The following is a 16,536-nucleotide window of genomic DNA, read 5'->3' as shown; positions in this document are numbered from 1 at the left end:
CACAACCATATTTTTCTGCCTCACGACTCTGAGCATCCTGCAGCTATGTTTCATGAGACCAGCTGTGGGTCCCACCCAGCGCCTTTTATACAAGGTAATAGGGCACTTCACTGTAGTGTACAGCCTGGATCTGAACCTTCAGTTTCTTATTGCTAACTGGGTACCTGGAGTGACCGACTCGGGTACAGTGTCTTAGGCTCATAGTACCTGGGGTTCTTCTCCTGTAATAACCAGATTGGCTCTGGTGTCTGTCCAGTTTTATGAGCTGCGTTCCTGGAGCTCTTCTCATATGTCCAGATCGGTTGGGGTTTCAGCCTAGTCTCCTATCCATGGGGAACCTGATGTTCTTGTGTACAGTGTTCAGACAATCTCTTGAAACATAACCGCTGTCTTATCCACTGCTACCTGGAGCTCTCCAGTATTCAGACTGGCTATAAGGCCCACTAAGGCTCTTACCTGCTGGGTACCTGGGGAATTTAGGTTTATTAAGTAAAGTCACTTGGTATGAATTACGGTGAAAGAAATGTGGACGTGTACATGGTAATTCTCGTAATCTGTAGCATATATCTTGAAAATATCGTATATCGGGCTGAATCTGAATCTTCGTAAAGACAGTAATATGCGCATGGAAGTTTACTTAGAGGCTTTACATTGACCCTTAAAATGATGATAAATCCAAATAGGTTGTATTCGAAATGTAATGTAGGACAGTCATACTGATTTTGATCAAAATCAGTTAGTTGAAGTCCTATTGCCTCTGGAACCCCTGGAGGGATGTGCGCTGATCTCCTGCCCAAGAAGTCCTATAGACTTTCTACCTGATTAAGAAATTGTAAAACAGGCCAAGGTTGTAGCGCCCACAGATTATCATCATCTTCTATAATTAATGTCATACTTTTAATCTTTCAGTGGAATTTATTTGCAATGTTTAATTACCAAGACATGAAGAAGTCAGTAGGCCCAAACTGTATTTGTATCGTCTGCAGTGAAATGGTGGCTGTAATCTAATTTTTTTTTATTGCTAGTGGGGTGGACTAAGTCCCTTGTACTGTGGCCACTTCTGGCCTATTGTACCAGCCTCAGATGATAGATGAGGGTGATTGTGGAGCAATTGGTGGAATGAATATTGGCAGGGGAAACGAAATACTTGGAGAAAACCTGCCCCAGGGCCACTTTGTCCACCACAAATCCCACTTGATCGAACCCGGGCCGCCGCGGTGGGAAGCCAGCGACTAACCGCTTGAGCTATGGCGCAGCCCTTGATCTAATGTTACATACGGACCCATATTAGCGCAACTAGTTCAGTTACAGAGGAAGAAATTTCATATTGCAGGGTTTACTATGTTACTGCAAAGCAAGTTTCTGAACTCGCTCGTTCAGACCCTCCTTGAGTCTGCCATCTGTCTTGGGTCTTGAACTTCAATGTCTGGTAATAGTGCTTCCGGTATTGTACCGCCATTATGCTGATAGATGATGATGGCGGGTACGGTTGGTTGATTCGTAATTAATAACGACAGAACACTTTTCTGGTTTGGTATAACGTTTATGGTTTTGTTGTCGGGTGTGGTGTTTGAGCAATGCTGCTTGTTATCATTTATCGAGAAGAGTTTAATATGGCTGTGATGGTGAGTACGGTATTCCAGATGTGTATAACTTTAATACTAGGTTAGAGCGACGAAAACGGGAATTACAGGACGTACACAATAATGTGTAGTGCTGTGTATCGAATCAATAGAACGATTTCCAGTGATAGACCTGCAGATACTAGTACAAGCGATGTGGCCTGCTAGCGATACGTACAGCGTGTCTGTCACAGCAGGGTTGCTGCACACACACTTCAATAACACGTGGGAAGATGTGCAGTGTAACAGTAAACCTCTGTTGTGGCAAATACTGATATGTAATCGTCTATATTTCATGTAAATAAGACATTGAGGAATGACCACTATCGATAAAACATTTATACAGAATTATCACAGCAGCTTGGTTTCTCGTTTGTATACGGGAGGTGCTTGGTTCGAATCTCGACTGGAACACCTACTACCTTGACTGATATTTATAGTTTTCCTCAGTCCCTACAGGCAAATACCGATCTCTCAAGTTAGGACGTGACCACATCATTTCCTTCATTTGCCTATCGTCTTGCAGTTACATGCTGTATAATCTGAGCTGTTTATCGTGCCGTTAAAATAAACCACAAATAAACATTCTAAAAACGTTATCGTGAAGATATAACCTGAATCTTAACACCAAAAATCTTAGCGAAATATTATGTAATAACCTTGCCACCATCTATCCGTCGATTATCAAGAAAATGTGGGAACCTCAACATCTCACAACCCTATGGGACTCCACGGCCTGTTACAAGGATACGTTTACTTTACTTCTAATAATTGTAATTAAGAATTTAAATTTAAAATATTTTGACCAGTTGCCTTAGGTTTCATTCGTTTGTGTTTAGCATACTAACTCTTCCTTACTTGCTCATGGAGCTGAACCCTTCTGGAGGAGCCATCAATTCTGCAGCTACTCAAGAATTTCCCAGCATTTTATGGAACCCGAAGGTTCATTACCGTGTTCACAAGAGCCCTCCACTGCTCCCTATCCTGAGCCAGATCAGTCCATACCATCCCATCCTATCTCTCTAAGATCCATTTTAATAATGTCCACCCACCTACGCCTTGGTCTTCTCAGTGGTCTCTTTTCTTCTGGCTTCCCCACCAATATCCTATACGCATTCGTTTCCCCCATTCGTACTACATGCCCTTCCCACCTCATCCTCTCTGACTTGATCATTCTAATTATACTTGGAGAAGAGTAGAAGTTTTGAAGCTCCTCATTGTGCAGTTTTCTCCAAGCTCCTGTCACTTCATCTCTCTTTGGTCCAAATATTCTCCTCAACACCCTGTTTTCAAACACCCTCAGTCTATCATCCTCCCTTAATGTCAGAGACCAAGTTTCACACCCATACATAACCACAGGCAAAATTATAGTTATTCTAATTTTTATGTTTTTAGACAGCAGACGACAAGACAAAAAGTTCTGGACTGAATGGTAGCAAGTATTACCCGAGTAACTCTAAATGAAATAAATTCAGTAATATGAAGGGGTTTAGTTCGTTTAATGGAATTGCATTGTGGTTAGAAGCTGCAAATACTCGTATATCCCGAATTCAGACACGGTCGCCATATTGTGAAGCTCCAATTTACCGTACAAGCTGTTTTCGTGTTACATCTCACTAAAATGGCATCTGCCTTGTTTTCAAAACTGAGACCCGTTATGGCTCAATACAGTAACGGACTAGGAATTAGATAGCCAGGTTTGAAAACCCGTAGAGAGATGAAATACATATCCTCATCGCCACGTATATAAAACTTTTGGACGTCCACAAAATATGTGTATCGCTAGCCGTCTTTCCGCCACTCGATCATGAAACTGTCATTTCACCATCATTTACTGCCGAGGTTAACGCGTGGAGTTTTTTACCTTCACGTCCGCACATCACTTCATGGTATTTTGGCAGAAGGATAACGTTATGTATAAATCCGGCACACAGCTAGGATACCTTGTAGCTGGCAAGGGCCACTTCATTTTATTGCTCCTAGTTCACTGTACTGTATTCAGATAAAAAAGACAAACGGCATGGTTTTAGTCCGCAGGCGAACTATACCGACCGAGCGACCGCCGCATGTCGGCGAAGTTAGTGCCAACTTTAGCGGATAGAGAATATCGCGTGGTCAGCGCGACGAATCCCCACTGCCGTTAATTTCGGTTTTCTAAACGGGAGCCGCTGTTTCCTTCAAAAAGCTCCTCAACTCTCCTCACGAGGCTGAGTGTACCCCTTTCCAGACCCACTACTTCTCAAAAAATGTGGTAGCGCCGGGAATCGAACCTCGACCTCCGGAACTCTAGCCACTAGACCACAGAGGCGGTCCGTAGCTATGCATGTTACAATATTAAGACATGAATCACATGTTACTCAGTCTGAAATATATGAACATAGGAATCAAAATGAAAATAAGGAAGATAATTTAAGGAGTTTGCTTCTGCCTGTTTTGGAGAGATAATCTGCATATAATTGAATATATTAGTGAGATAACACATTTAGTGACATGACGGAGAAATTCATTTTACGTGTGTTGACTCTCTCGTGAGAACCTCATCTCTTAAGAGAGTTCCTCAACGGGGAAGCTGTTCATCTAATTTTAAGTTTCTCGCCACAAGACCTGTATCTGCTGTAAGAAGGTCGACTGTTCTATATAATATAATGGAAACTACAGTGGAACCTTGCTTAACGAACATAATTCGTTCCAGAATGTTACTCGTAATGCCAAACACTCGTTAAGCGAAACAGTTTTTTTCCCATATAAATTAATGTAAAATACGATAATGCGTTCCATGCCGAAAAAAATACTCAAAACATTTTATGTATAACGTTTATTCAAAGAAAATTATATATACATTGTTAAGGAGCGTGAATCATCTTCATCTTTTCTTCTCTGCGGAGTGAACCAACCTGGAATGAGAATTCGATTTGCAGGAAAAAAAAATCGAAATAATTAGTTTATTATTTATGATACATAGCTAATTCTTTTTTACTAGAAAGCTGTCTAGAGACATTTGTTTTTGCCGACGCTTCAAAATTTTTTTAAAATGCGACACAGCATTATCATTAAATAAATTTGTAGCACGCATAGCCACTGCCTTATTAGGGTGATGCTTCTCAATGTACGATGCAACAGTTTCCCATGCTTTCAGCATTTCTCTTATTGCGCCAGAAGATTGTTGCTTTGCTGTTACCTCCTCCTCCTCTGACAAACTGTCCTCCACAACTTCTTGCTGTGAAACACAATGCAACTCCATAAGCTCTTCGGTGGTCAGCTCTTGGCTGCGGTCTTCCACAAGCTCATCGATATCATTGTTATCCACCTCCAGCCCCATGATCTTGGTCAAAGACACAATCTCATTGACTATAGGCTCCACAGGTACTATCTCAAACCCCTCAAAGTCACATTCGACAACGCTCTCCGGCCAAAGCATCTTCCAAGCAGAAGTGAGGGTTCTCTTGGTAAGCTCTTCCCACGCCTTTTCGATCATCTTGAGGAAGGCAACGATGTGGAAGTGATATTTCCAAAACTCTCTGAGAGTGAGATTGGTCCCTTCAGTCACCTCAAAACAACGCTCGAAGAGTGCTTTAGTATACAGCTTCTTAAAGTTAGAAATAACCTGCTGGTCCATAGGCTGGAGTAACGGAGTGGTGTTGGGAGGCAGAAACTGGATCTTGATGAATTTAAATTCTTCAAGGAGGTCTCATCTTGTAGGTCTGGAGGATGGGCAGGAGCGTTGTCCATAACAAGCAAGACAGGGAGTGGCAGTTTCATCTCAAGCAAATATTTTTTCACAGAAGGACCAAACACTTCATTGATCCAGTCAGTAAAAAGGTCACGTATCACCCAAGCCTTGTTGTTGGACGTCCATATCACATTTAGCATGCTCTTCTGGACTTTACACTTCTTGAAGGCTCGTGGAGTTTCTGAATGGTAAACAAGCAGCTATTTAATTTTCAAATCGCCGCTTGCATTGGCACAGAATAGGAGCGTGAGACGGTCTTTCATTGGCTTATGGCCGGGCAATGCATTATCCTCTGCTGTTATATAGGTTCGCTTCGGCATCTTTTTCCAGAAGAGACCCGTCTCGTCACAATTAAAAACTTGTTGCGGCAGGTAACTCTCAGAATCTACGAGCTTCTTGAAGTCGCCGATGAAGTTCTCTGCTGCCTTTGTGTCGCAGCTTGCTGCTTCACCGTGCCTTACAACGCTGTGGATGCCAGTTCTTCTCTTAAACTTCTCGAACCACCCACGTCTTCCCTTAAATGCTTCTTCTTCGGCCGTTGATGATCCTGGCGTCTTCTTAACGAGGTCGGCGAAAATCACTTTCGCCTTCTCACAAATGATGTTCTCGTTAATAGTGTCGCCTTGCAATTGCTTTTCGTTCATCCATATGGGGAGCATCCTTTCAACATCGTCGAGAATACGTAACCGTTGCGTAGATATTCTTGTCACTCCCTTTGAAGCATCTGTCTCCTTAATCTTGTCCTTGTTCTTGAGGATAGTGCAAATCGTTGATGTAGACCGATTATATGTGCCTGCTAGATCAGCCACGCTCACACCTCGTTCTCGCTTTTCAATGATTTTACGTTACGGTTATTTTTATTCTCTTATGGCTGTCTTTTTGCGGCTTTTTCTTCGGGGACATTTTTGCAAGGGTTATTAAACTTTGCACAAAAGAAAATCACAAATAATATGTCTGAACACAAGCTTGGAAAAATGTGTGATCACAAGCGACACTAAGATGCTAGCGGAACTAGTGCTAGACACAGACTGATGTAGCAAGCACACAGTCCGGGACTCGTTATGCGAAACGTCGCTCGTTAAGCGAGTCATTCTTTTACAATTTGTTTGGCTCGTTATGAGAGGTGCTCGTTAAGCGAGGTTCCACTGTATATACTCCTCTTGTTAGCAGTCGAGCTGTTGTGGTAACAAGCCCATTTTCTCTCGTGGTGGTCTGTTCGTAAGGAACTGAAAAGCAAACCTTGTCTTTGTTTAGCCACATTCATCCACCTACGGTCGCCGTTACATAATCTGTCTTATCTTAAGGGCATGCAAGATCAGATCTTCAAAAGAACATGACAGCAACTATATCATTCTTCCTTTCCTGCCTGCTTGTATAACCAGCATTCATTCTGTCTCTTTCTGCGTCGGAGTCAATAAAAACGTGTTTTCTTTGCTACTTTTATATCATACCCGTGTTATCTTCTTAAGGAACTGCTTTTTAGTTTGTGGGACAAAATCTCAGTATGAGGTCTCGTAATATGACAAATATGTGAAATAATTAAGATAAGGATGTCCAGCACGGTAATCACATGACATGTTGTTTCTTGACTCTTCGCTCTTGGGTATCTGCTCTGCATTGAATTCCAGCATAGAGATATATGCTTATGACGTCACTCGTCGGTTTCACGAATCGAAGAGGATCGAAAAATATGAAAGTGTTGTTAGTTGGGAGGTTTTTTTACGATAAAATAAGAAGTAATTGGAAGAGACCAATTGGTAGACCTAGCGTAGATTGGAGATATTATTAAAATGTATCTTAAAAATAGCATACTATGAACTGGTGATAAATAATTTTGTGATTGAAATCATGTTTCTAAATATTTCAGCATTGTCGAAGGTCTAATGAAGCCTACGCATTTATGACGCAGTTTAGGTAATGGTCTGTTCAATCATTATTAACATGAGTTGTGCAAAATAAAGTCATATTTCTAAGGGCATGTGCCTGGTACACCGTCAAAATTTATTTTGCATCAGTGTGTACGTGTGTACCTAAGTACATGTTTAATATTGAACTGAGATTAAGAACAAAATTGTTAAAATCACTTTTTTTTCTCGCGTTCCCACTTTGGAGCGTAGCTCCGATTTCTCGGTTTCATGATAATTTTGTATCAGACGGTAAGACTCCTTGGACGGATGATCAGCTCGTCGCAAGGTACACAGAATAGACGCATACATACACCAAACATCCACGCCTTGTGTGGGATGCGAACCCACGATTCCGGCTTCCAAACGAGCGAAGAGAGTACATGCCTTACACCACTCGGCTTCCGTGACCGGCGTTAAAATCGTTAGGAAGTGGAAATTGTAAATGCGTGTTATTTGTCCTGCTTGAGTTCATGGCGTTGCAGCGTGAAAGGGTGAGGACAAAAGTTATGTCGAGTTTTCAAGGTTTAAGGGGATTGGAACACAGGAATTACAGGATTTACTTTATGGAACTTTAAGTATGTATCGTTGTTTATAATCTTACTTTGTATTTCTTAGTAATAACGGGACACTATGGACATAGAGCCTGATAATATTTTTTTTTTCCTTGACACTACAGCCCCAGTGGGCCTAGGCCTACCTCCATGAACTACGTTCACTCCTGATAGTAATATACAGACATATTTGACTTGGTTCATCCTGGTCCGTCACACTATTAATAGTACAAAAGGTTGTTATTGCCGTCCAGTGTGATTGATAAATATTGTGTTTTTAACCTTTCATCCTTTACATGTTTCGGTCGGCGCGACCGTCTCCAGAAGGACATATCAATACATAAGGAAACTGCTATTACACTGTCATCGATATAAAATATTATATCCTTTCAATTACTAAAATGTGCATAAATCTATTAAAACATTTGTAAATTATTACGTATATTGTATACATATAATTAGTCTATTTACGAAGTAATATTTAAAAACAACACAGCCTGGCCTGAATAACTGGACAACGACGCTAAACAGTCATATTCTTCTAAGAACGGAACCACGACGTGAAATACACTCATCTGCCTTTAAAGAGAAGTATAAAGGACGCAAACCAAATTCGTTCTAGAGTTTAACAAAAAGTTTTTTTTTTTACATTACTTTGTAAATAGACTATTTATAATGATTTCCTCCGAGTACTTCGGTTTCTCCTGCCAATTTTCATTCCACCAATTGCTTCATACTCATCTACCTGCGGGACTGGTACAATAGCTCAATTAGTTGCCGACGTATCAAGTGAACTAAGTGTCACCCCATCCCACGGAACTCAAAGAAAAAATACTTTGAGCGCTATCATTCAACATAAATAATTATAAATATTCTATTTAGAAAGTAACGTTTAAAACTTTTTGTTGAAATCAGGAACCCTTTACAATAATTTACAACAAATTCACGCACATCTTAGTAATTGTTAAAGGATATAATATTTTATATCTATGATATTGTAATAGTAGTTTCCGTTTATATTGATAATGCAACAACATAAGATTCTATTCTGGGACTATTCGTCTGTGTAGCAGGGAAATAGGCCGTCATGGTAGCCGAGCGGTCCAAGGCATGTACTGTCTTCGCTTGCTTGGAAAACGGGATCGTGGGTTCGAATCCCACTCAGGGCATGGATGTTTAGTTTGTGTGTGTGCGTTCTTCTGTGTTTGTGTACAGGTAGAGGCCTTGCGACGAGCTGATCACGCGCCCAAGGAGTCCTACCGAATGTGTAAAATCTAGAAAAACCGAAGTGAACGGAGAAGTTCATGGAGGTAGGCCTAGGCCCACTGGGGCTGTAGTGTCAAGGGGAAAAAAAAGTAGGGAAGTAGGCCTTATGAGTTCTAACCGCAGCCTCTAGTTTGTTGGGATCTGGCGCACCTAAAAATGTTTTGAAATGTTTTTTATGTTTTCTCGAAAGTTATAGCAGACGTTCGTGAAGTTCAGCCGTTCTGTCTTCCTAGTGGCATTGTTTGAGAATGCTTCCATTCCTTTGGGCCCTATAACCTGGTAGATGTTTACTAATGCTTGGAAGGACCCTGTTGCTTTAAACTTCTTCCATGAAGATGGTAAATACCTGCCAGACTACACGTCCTCACATCCCAGAGGACGATAATTTTCATAATTACCGTTGCGAAAACCAAAAATCTCACAGATAAGAATATAAAGTGGGCTCAGCTCAGGTATTAGTCGACCTTCTTGTGCCCACTTTGGAGCATAAGAACTAATTTCTCAGTTTCTTGATCATTTTCAAGACAGTAGGACCCCTTGGACGCGTGATCAGCTCGTCGCAAGTCCTCTACCTAAACACAGGCCAACACAAGCACAGAAGAAACACACACACACCAGACATCCATGCCTTGTGTGGGATTCGAACCCACGATTCCGGCTTCCGAGCGAGCGAAGACAGTAGATGCCTTAGACCTCTCGGCTACCGTGACCGACCAGCTTAACTGTACTCTCAGGAAATCTGGTAGCGCCGGGAATCGAACCAGGGACCTCTGGATCTGTAACCAGGAACTCTCACTACTAGATCACAGAGGCGGTCTAATCCGAAACATGTCTCTAGAATGAACTATTTAGTGATTACAAGCTACGAAAATTATACTTCGTACTCAACTTTCGGGCAGTCGGTGTCATTCAGTGAACTTATTTTATTGTGAACGACTGTCAGATATTTTTAACATGTTCGGTTTTACATAAAGCTGCTGCTTCATACTAAAATTAAGGCAGCAAGAGAACAAGTCATATATTGAAGAAAGCAGTCTTCTGGGATTTGGCACCGTGTATATGTGGTGTTAACCGACGTTTCGGAGGAACGTATCGCCTCCATCTTCAGGGTAGAAGAAAAAACTATAAGAAATCTTCAAGCGGAAATCTCTCCGCTTGAAGATTTCTTATAGTTTTTTCTTCTACCCTGAAGATGGAGGCGATACGTTCCTCCGAAACGTCGGTTAACACCACATATACACGGTGCCAAATCCCAGAAGACTACTTTCTTCATAGTCACCGCCGTGAAAGCCTCAAATCTTACAAGTCATATATTCTTTTCCCTTTCAGACCTTCTGTCTCTGCCTCAGTGTTACGTGAAGTAATAAAAGCACACAGGAAGTGACGCCATTTCTATGTATGGAGCGAGTTCTCGCTAGTAATTTTCTTCTTACAAATCGAAAGAAAACAAACAAACCAGACAGTCGTGGCGTGCAGGCGGATATCAAAAAATAATTTTATGCTAACCGCATTGGGTGTGACGTAATTCATACTTCTCCGAAACCACTATAAATGGCTAGTAATATAGGCTTTCAGTGCATTAGCAACATATAGTTTATGTGTTTTTTTCTCCTCTCGCTCCCACTTCGGAGCATAGGGCTGATTTCTCAGTTTCATTGATTAATCTTAGACGGTAGGACTCCTTGGAGGGGTGATCAGCTCGTCACAAGGCCTCTGCCTAAACACAGGACAACATAAACACAAAATAAATATACATGCATGCCTGACTTTAAGCCGTGGGTCCCATGTCGTAGATTTACGGCACGTAAAAGATCCTCATGTCCCTGGGAGACCTCTGAGAAAAATTATTAGGTAAAAAGTTTCCCGCCCAAGTAGTTTCCAATGCCTCCGGTAGATGGGTAAGCATCGGGTACCGCAGCCAGCCTCGCTGGCTGAACGGGGCTGATAGCGAGCACCAGTACCGGCAGGGTATGGAGACTGGTAGAATATTAAAGGGGGACGTACAATAGACTATTAGTTGCGGTGCATGGGGAAACCCACCCCCTCCAATAATAATAATACATGCATGCATTGTGTGGGATTCGAACATAGGATACCGCCTTCCGATCGAGCGAAGACAGTACATGCCTTAGGCCAGCCGGCTACTGTAACCGGCAGTCTATATGCTTACACGTTTGGAAGTTCCTATCTCTAATTACTAATGAAAACAGTACTCCATGGGCAGAGTTCCGTCTCGATTTCTCATGTAAGTCCAATAGGTCTACATGGAAAAAAAAAACCTAATGCGACATTAAAAATCTATCTCTGTATTTTTACAGATGTGCAAGTTCTGAGCCCTTCCCCCCTGAATAGGAAAAGGCCGTTATTATATCGCCTCTCTATCTGTATATCTGCTTTTGTGGATATTCCCCCTTCGCTAGTGGGTAAACGGTTGGGCAAATTTTATTCATATTCGGTGTTCTAGAGTCCATCCATTACAGACCAGATTCCGCTAAATGTGAACATCTCAGCGTAAGAAATAGAAACCCTTCAAGTTGGCCCCAAAACGTAAAATAGCCTACAGTACTATGATCGAGAAAAAGAAATTTCTGCGGCACGATCAATGAATTGTGTTTTAACTGAATGTCACATGTATGTATATATGCATAAGGTATTGCAAGTATGTTCGCCCTTTTTACTAAACGACTCTGACGTAAATTAGAAGAACCCGCACTGAAATTTTATGAACAACTGTTTCTGTCCATGGTGGTGACCTACATTTAATGTCTAAATTCTTTAACTGCCGGTCACGGTAGCCGAGCGGTCTAAGGCATGTACTGTTTTCGCTCGCTTGGAAACCGGGATCGTGGGTTCGAATCCCACTCAGGGCATGGATGTTTAGTTTGTGTGTGTGCGTTTTTCTGTGTTTGTCTACAGGTAGAGGCCTTGCGACGAGCTAATCACCCGCCCAAGTAGTCCTACCGAATGTGTAAGATCTAGAAAAACCGAAGTGAACGGAGAAGTTCATGGAGGTAGGCCTAGGCCCACTGGGGCTGTAGTGCTAAGGGGGAGGAAAAAATTCTTTAACTAGCGCCCCATGTCGCTTTGTTACTTCGGAACCAACTTCTTGAGTAGCAGACCATCAAGTGTCCAAAGTACTCGGATCTCACGAAGACTCCCCACATTCGATTCCCTGCAGTGCATGTTTAATCCGTGATGGGCAAAAAGATTTTGAGGCAGGCTTCCTTTCCGAATACCTCGGTTTCCCGTGGCAACATAGGGTCTAGATCCGATGCCTTCTGTGTTCCAGAATCATGCATGGAGACATTAAACAACATATGTCCATCTGCCGTGGCCAGACGGCCTCACATTAGACTGGAATAAACGGAGTCCACATTTCTTGTGATTCACTTTACGACGAGGTCAGTATCTCACTGACCGCCTCTGTGGTCAAGTGGTCAAGAGTTCCTAACTACAGATCCAGAGGTCCGGGTTCGATTCCCGGCGCTACCAGATTTTCTGAGAAGTAATGGGACTGGAACGGGGTCCACTAAGCCTCGTGAGGATAATTGAGGAGCTATTTCAAGGAAATAGAGGCTCCGGTCTAGCACTCCGCTTGTTGTCGCTAGCTTAGCTTATTCTTCGGCGCTGAAAATGCAGGCTTTAAGTGCCTCTGAAACGCCAGTAAAATTGTACCAGACTACACAGCGTCACATCTCAGATGAGAGTACTCTTTATAGTTACTGTCGGGAGAACTTGAAGTTCTTTCAGAAATTATGGCATTCAAATACTACAACGTTGCCCTTAATCTTTTCATAATTTTATTTTGAGGAATTCTTGACAGTTGCGTTGTGGTTGCTATAACATGAAAGATAAAACACTCTTAGTTTGGAAGTGTCGGCCAGCACCATACATGGCATACAGCGTAAATAAACCAAGGTTGATCACTGAAGGTGAGTCAACGTGACCTATACAGCTCTGACTTCTGTTCGAATTGCAGGCACTTAATTCACTTTCCACCGTATGTACCACGTATTTCAGTCTCCTTATGGTCTAAATATCAGCGTCTCAAAGGTGAAAGTGGCTGAAATTCGGCTTGATTTAATAATTGCCTTGAGCTTGACTGAGGTCTTGTACTTATTATCACGCACGAATTATCTACTAAGGCCGAGCTGATTTCTGTTCTGTCAGTTTTTATTAAAGTTGAATTAGGTCTTTGCTGATTGTCTCATATTAAAAGCCTGAGATTCTAATCCTTAAGTTTGTAACTGATGGGCAAAATGTGAGGCTTAGATACCGCAGATATTCTGTTCGACTCCCGACAAAATTAAGAGATTTGTATCTTCTCCACAGAGTCCAGATCGAATCTGGAGTTCACGCACCCCCCCCCCATTCCATGGATATTGACGTATATTATTCAGAGGGTAAAGCGGCCGGAGGTGAAGCTGATCTTTCATCTCCGTTGAGTGCGAAGGTGAAGATCACCACTCATACGTCAATATGGCATGGTGCTCAGTTAGGTACAGGCTCAAATATACCCTTTATTCTCTTCCAACGTCGGCTGTAGGGCCAGGTACTCTGACTGGTTTTATGTAGATGTCTTCAGTTCCTTTAGGCAGTTGCCTGGATGGCACTTCGTATAGGTTTAGGCTATGTCATGGTTTCAGTGAACCGAACATTCGTGTAAATGGATTTCCTCAGCCGCTCCTGGAAAATGTTTTAGTAACATAGGACCTTCAGACTCCTTTAATTAGCTGTCATCATCACATTAATACCGTCAGTCTTGGAACAAGACTGGAATGGGTGTATTCCATAATATAGTACGTAAAATTACCAGTGGCGCTCTTTTAAAGTATATAGAGCTTATACTTAGAAATGGGAACAACAAAACAAGTATTATTGCCAAGACTCCCATATATAGAGTGGAAATTTTTATGGGATAAGTAGAAAATTCGGCTTACGATCACGTATAAATTAGGCTTTATTATAGATCAATATGGCCGAAACCCGGACTTACCAGAGAACTTTTGGTGGGTATCTCCTATTGCAGTTTTCAACAGAATTCGTAAAAGCTCCTATAGTTGATTTCGAACAGTATCTGCGAAATTGTTTATGGGATTACATGGAAAAATATATTTAAATTCGTATATGAATAAGGCTGTATTTTAGACGAATTTGACTGAAAAACAAAATTTCCCAACAACTTTTGGGATAGTCTCACATATCGAATTTTAAGAAAGGATTTTGGTTCTGACAGACGAAGATTTACATCTTACCCGTAAGGCGAGCTTTTTATTTTCTCATATACGAAGCATATATTAGATAGTATTGTGTCGTGCAGAAATCAATCTCGAGCTTCTGAGGGATTTTTGAGCCCCCCTCCTATTACGATTTTTTTAATGCTGTGTGTGGGTGTACATATGTATGCCTCCTGGCTCCTGAACGGTTGGACGGAATTTAGTCACATTCGGTATTCAAGAGTTTATCTATTATAGCTCGGTACCCGGTAAATATTAGTATTTCAGCTCAAAAATGGGCAAAAAATATCCAATTTTCTTGAAAAAAGATTCTGACAATTTATTTTATATCAGTAATATATGGAGACCATTTACTTGAATTAAACTGCATAAAAATATCTTCAGGAAAATAATTGTGCATTGTGGAAACAAATGTGAAATGTTTCGTCGAAACGGGCTTATCAAACAGACCGATTTCATTGTTCTTCAGTATTCAGCAACCAACAATGGTCTGCCGTGCAGCAGTCGAATTAGCTTCCAACGTAATGCAGTCAAGGCCAATCGTATATGAGAAATTGTATGCAGTGTCTTTCCAACGATTTTTTACTTTGTGAAGAACCTCTAAGAAGCGACGTTTCAGCATAATGATGCAAGTTTTACATATGATTAGTATTCCTAGCAGGTAGGAATGCAGTACTGTATTATTTTCCACCAGATATACTCGTAGATTATTTTACAAATTGCGTGAGTCCTTTTTAGTCAACTCGAAAACATGTGGAACTGGTCGCCCACTCAGCATTGCTTTCTGACACGTGGCTGTGTGTCCCTAAGCGGTTTCAGTCACTGCCAGTTCAAGTAAAAAATGTAAAGCTAGTCATAAAACAGGCCGTAGAAGCCCATAGGGTTGTGAGACGTTGAGGCTCCCACATTTTCTAGACAATCGGCTCACAGCTGACGGTAAGTTGTCAGCTTTACGCGCCCGGCCGCCCTTTACCCCCAAAGAAGATTCTTGATACATTTTTCTGTCAGAGGTTGAGTCGATCCCAGGACCATAGTGCGGCTGGAAAGATTAGATGAATTGAAAAGTCCAATGACCTCATCAGGAATCGAACTGCGACCTTCCGGCTTGTAGCATAATGCCTCAGTCAACTACGCTACCTCGTGCACTTGCCAGTTCAAATTCGAAATCCAGGTTTGAAGAGTCAGTGATTTAGTTAAATATATTGCCTGATTCTTGCAATTTCCCCGTTTTCGTAATGTAGTGCAAAATCGCTGAGATTGGACTGGAATCCTCATTTCATATTGACTGGGTGTGGTTGTTAAGCATCTGAGTCACCGAACGAGGCACTGAATTGCTAAACTTGTCTGTTTTGCACGAGATTTGACTCTCATGGNGAAGATTTTGTTTGGTTCTAGTGGATTCATTTACAATTTCCCCTGTCCATTTCACCCGAAACTTGTTCTCTTCCTTTGCTGAATCTTTGTGCCAGTGAAATATATTCTCTACTCTCAATTCGGTTCGGTGCCAAATGATGAAGACCAACCCACTCTGATGTCGTCTGCGGAGTGGCAATTGCCCTCTTTCACCTGATGACAGAAACAAACATTTCCCGAAACATTGTGCTCTAAGGAGATCGAGATGAAGCACGAAGCCCAAAATAATAATCGTAGTTATTGTTACACCAAGGGGCCGCTCCATAGCTGAAGTGGTTAGTCGCTGGCTTCCCACCGCGGTGGCCCGGGTTCAAGTCCGGGTCTGTTCAAGTGGGATTTGTTGTGGACAGATTGGCGCTGGGGCAGGTTTTCTCCGAGTATTTCGGTTTCCCCTGCCAACCTTCATTCAACCAAATTCTCCATCATCATAATCACCCGGGGCAGGTACATAGGCCAATCAGTGGGCGACATGTCGAGTGGACCCAGCTCGACTCCACCCCCGATTATTCGGAAAAAATTGTTACAACACCGTCAGACACCTTCAGATTGACGTGAATATGTGACACTTGTAATTTAGTAGATCTTTACTGGCCTTTCGGATGAGAGTGCTGCCTCCATCTTCAGGCGAAAGAGCAACCCCAACGAGGAAAAATACGGTACAGACGTAGAGAGGACATTCGTGATAAGAACATTCAGGTCTCGGCTGTCCCTATTACCTCGAACTATACGCGCACCACATGTTTCCACTGTCAGCTTACTCTTGTATCTTCAAGACAGAATCAGTAAATCCCTCAAAAAAAAAAAAAAAAA

General features: G+C 41.9%; 1 protein-coding gene across 1 annotated transcript in view; it reads left to right on the top strand.

The window, feature by feature from the left end:
• The first annotated feature begins 1,442 nt into the window (after window positions 1–1,442).
• LOC117282630 overlaps window positions 1,443–16,536 on the top strand; it is a 94,598-nt gene continuing 79,504 nt past the window's right edge. The window contains exon 1 of the mRNA XM_033753072.1: window positions 1,443–1,625. Coding sequence (XP_033608963.1) covers window positions 1,578–1,625 — 48 coding nt within the window. The 5' untranslated portion in view covers window positions 1,443–1,577. The remainder of the gene's footprint in view (window positions 1,626–16,536) is intronic.

The sequence above is a fragment of the Cryptotermes secundus genome, unplaced genomic scaffold (genome assembly GCF_002891405.2).
Source record: "Cryptotermes secundus unplaced genomic scaffold, Csec_1.0 scaffold169, whole genome shotgun sequence".
NCBI classification, from domain to species: Eukaryota; Metazoa; Arthropoda; class Insecta; order Blattodea; family Kalotermitidae; genus Cryptotermes; species Cryptotermes secundus.
The sequence above is the reverse complement of the archived record's forward strand: the minus strand, read 5'-3'. Positions and strand labels throughout refer to the sequence as shown.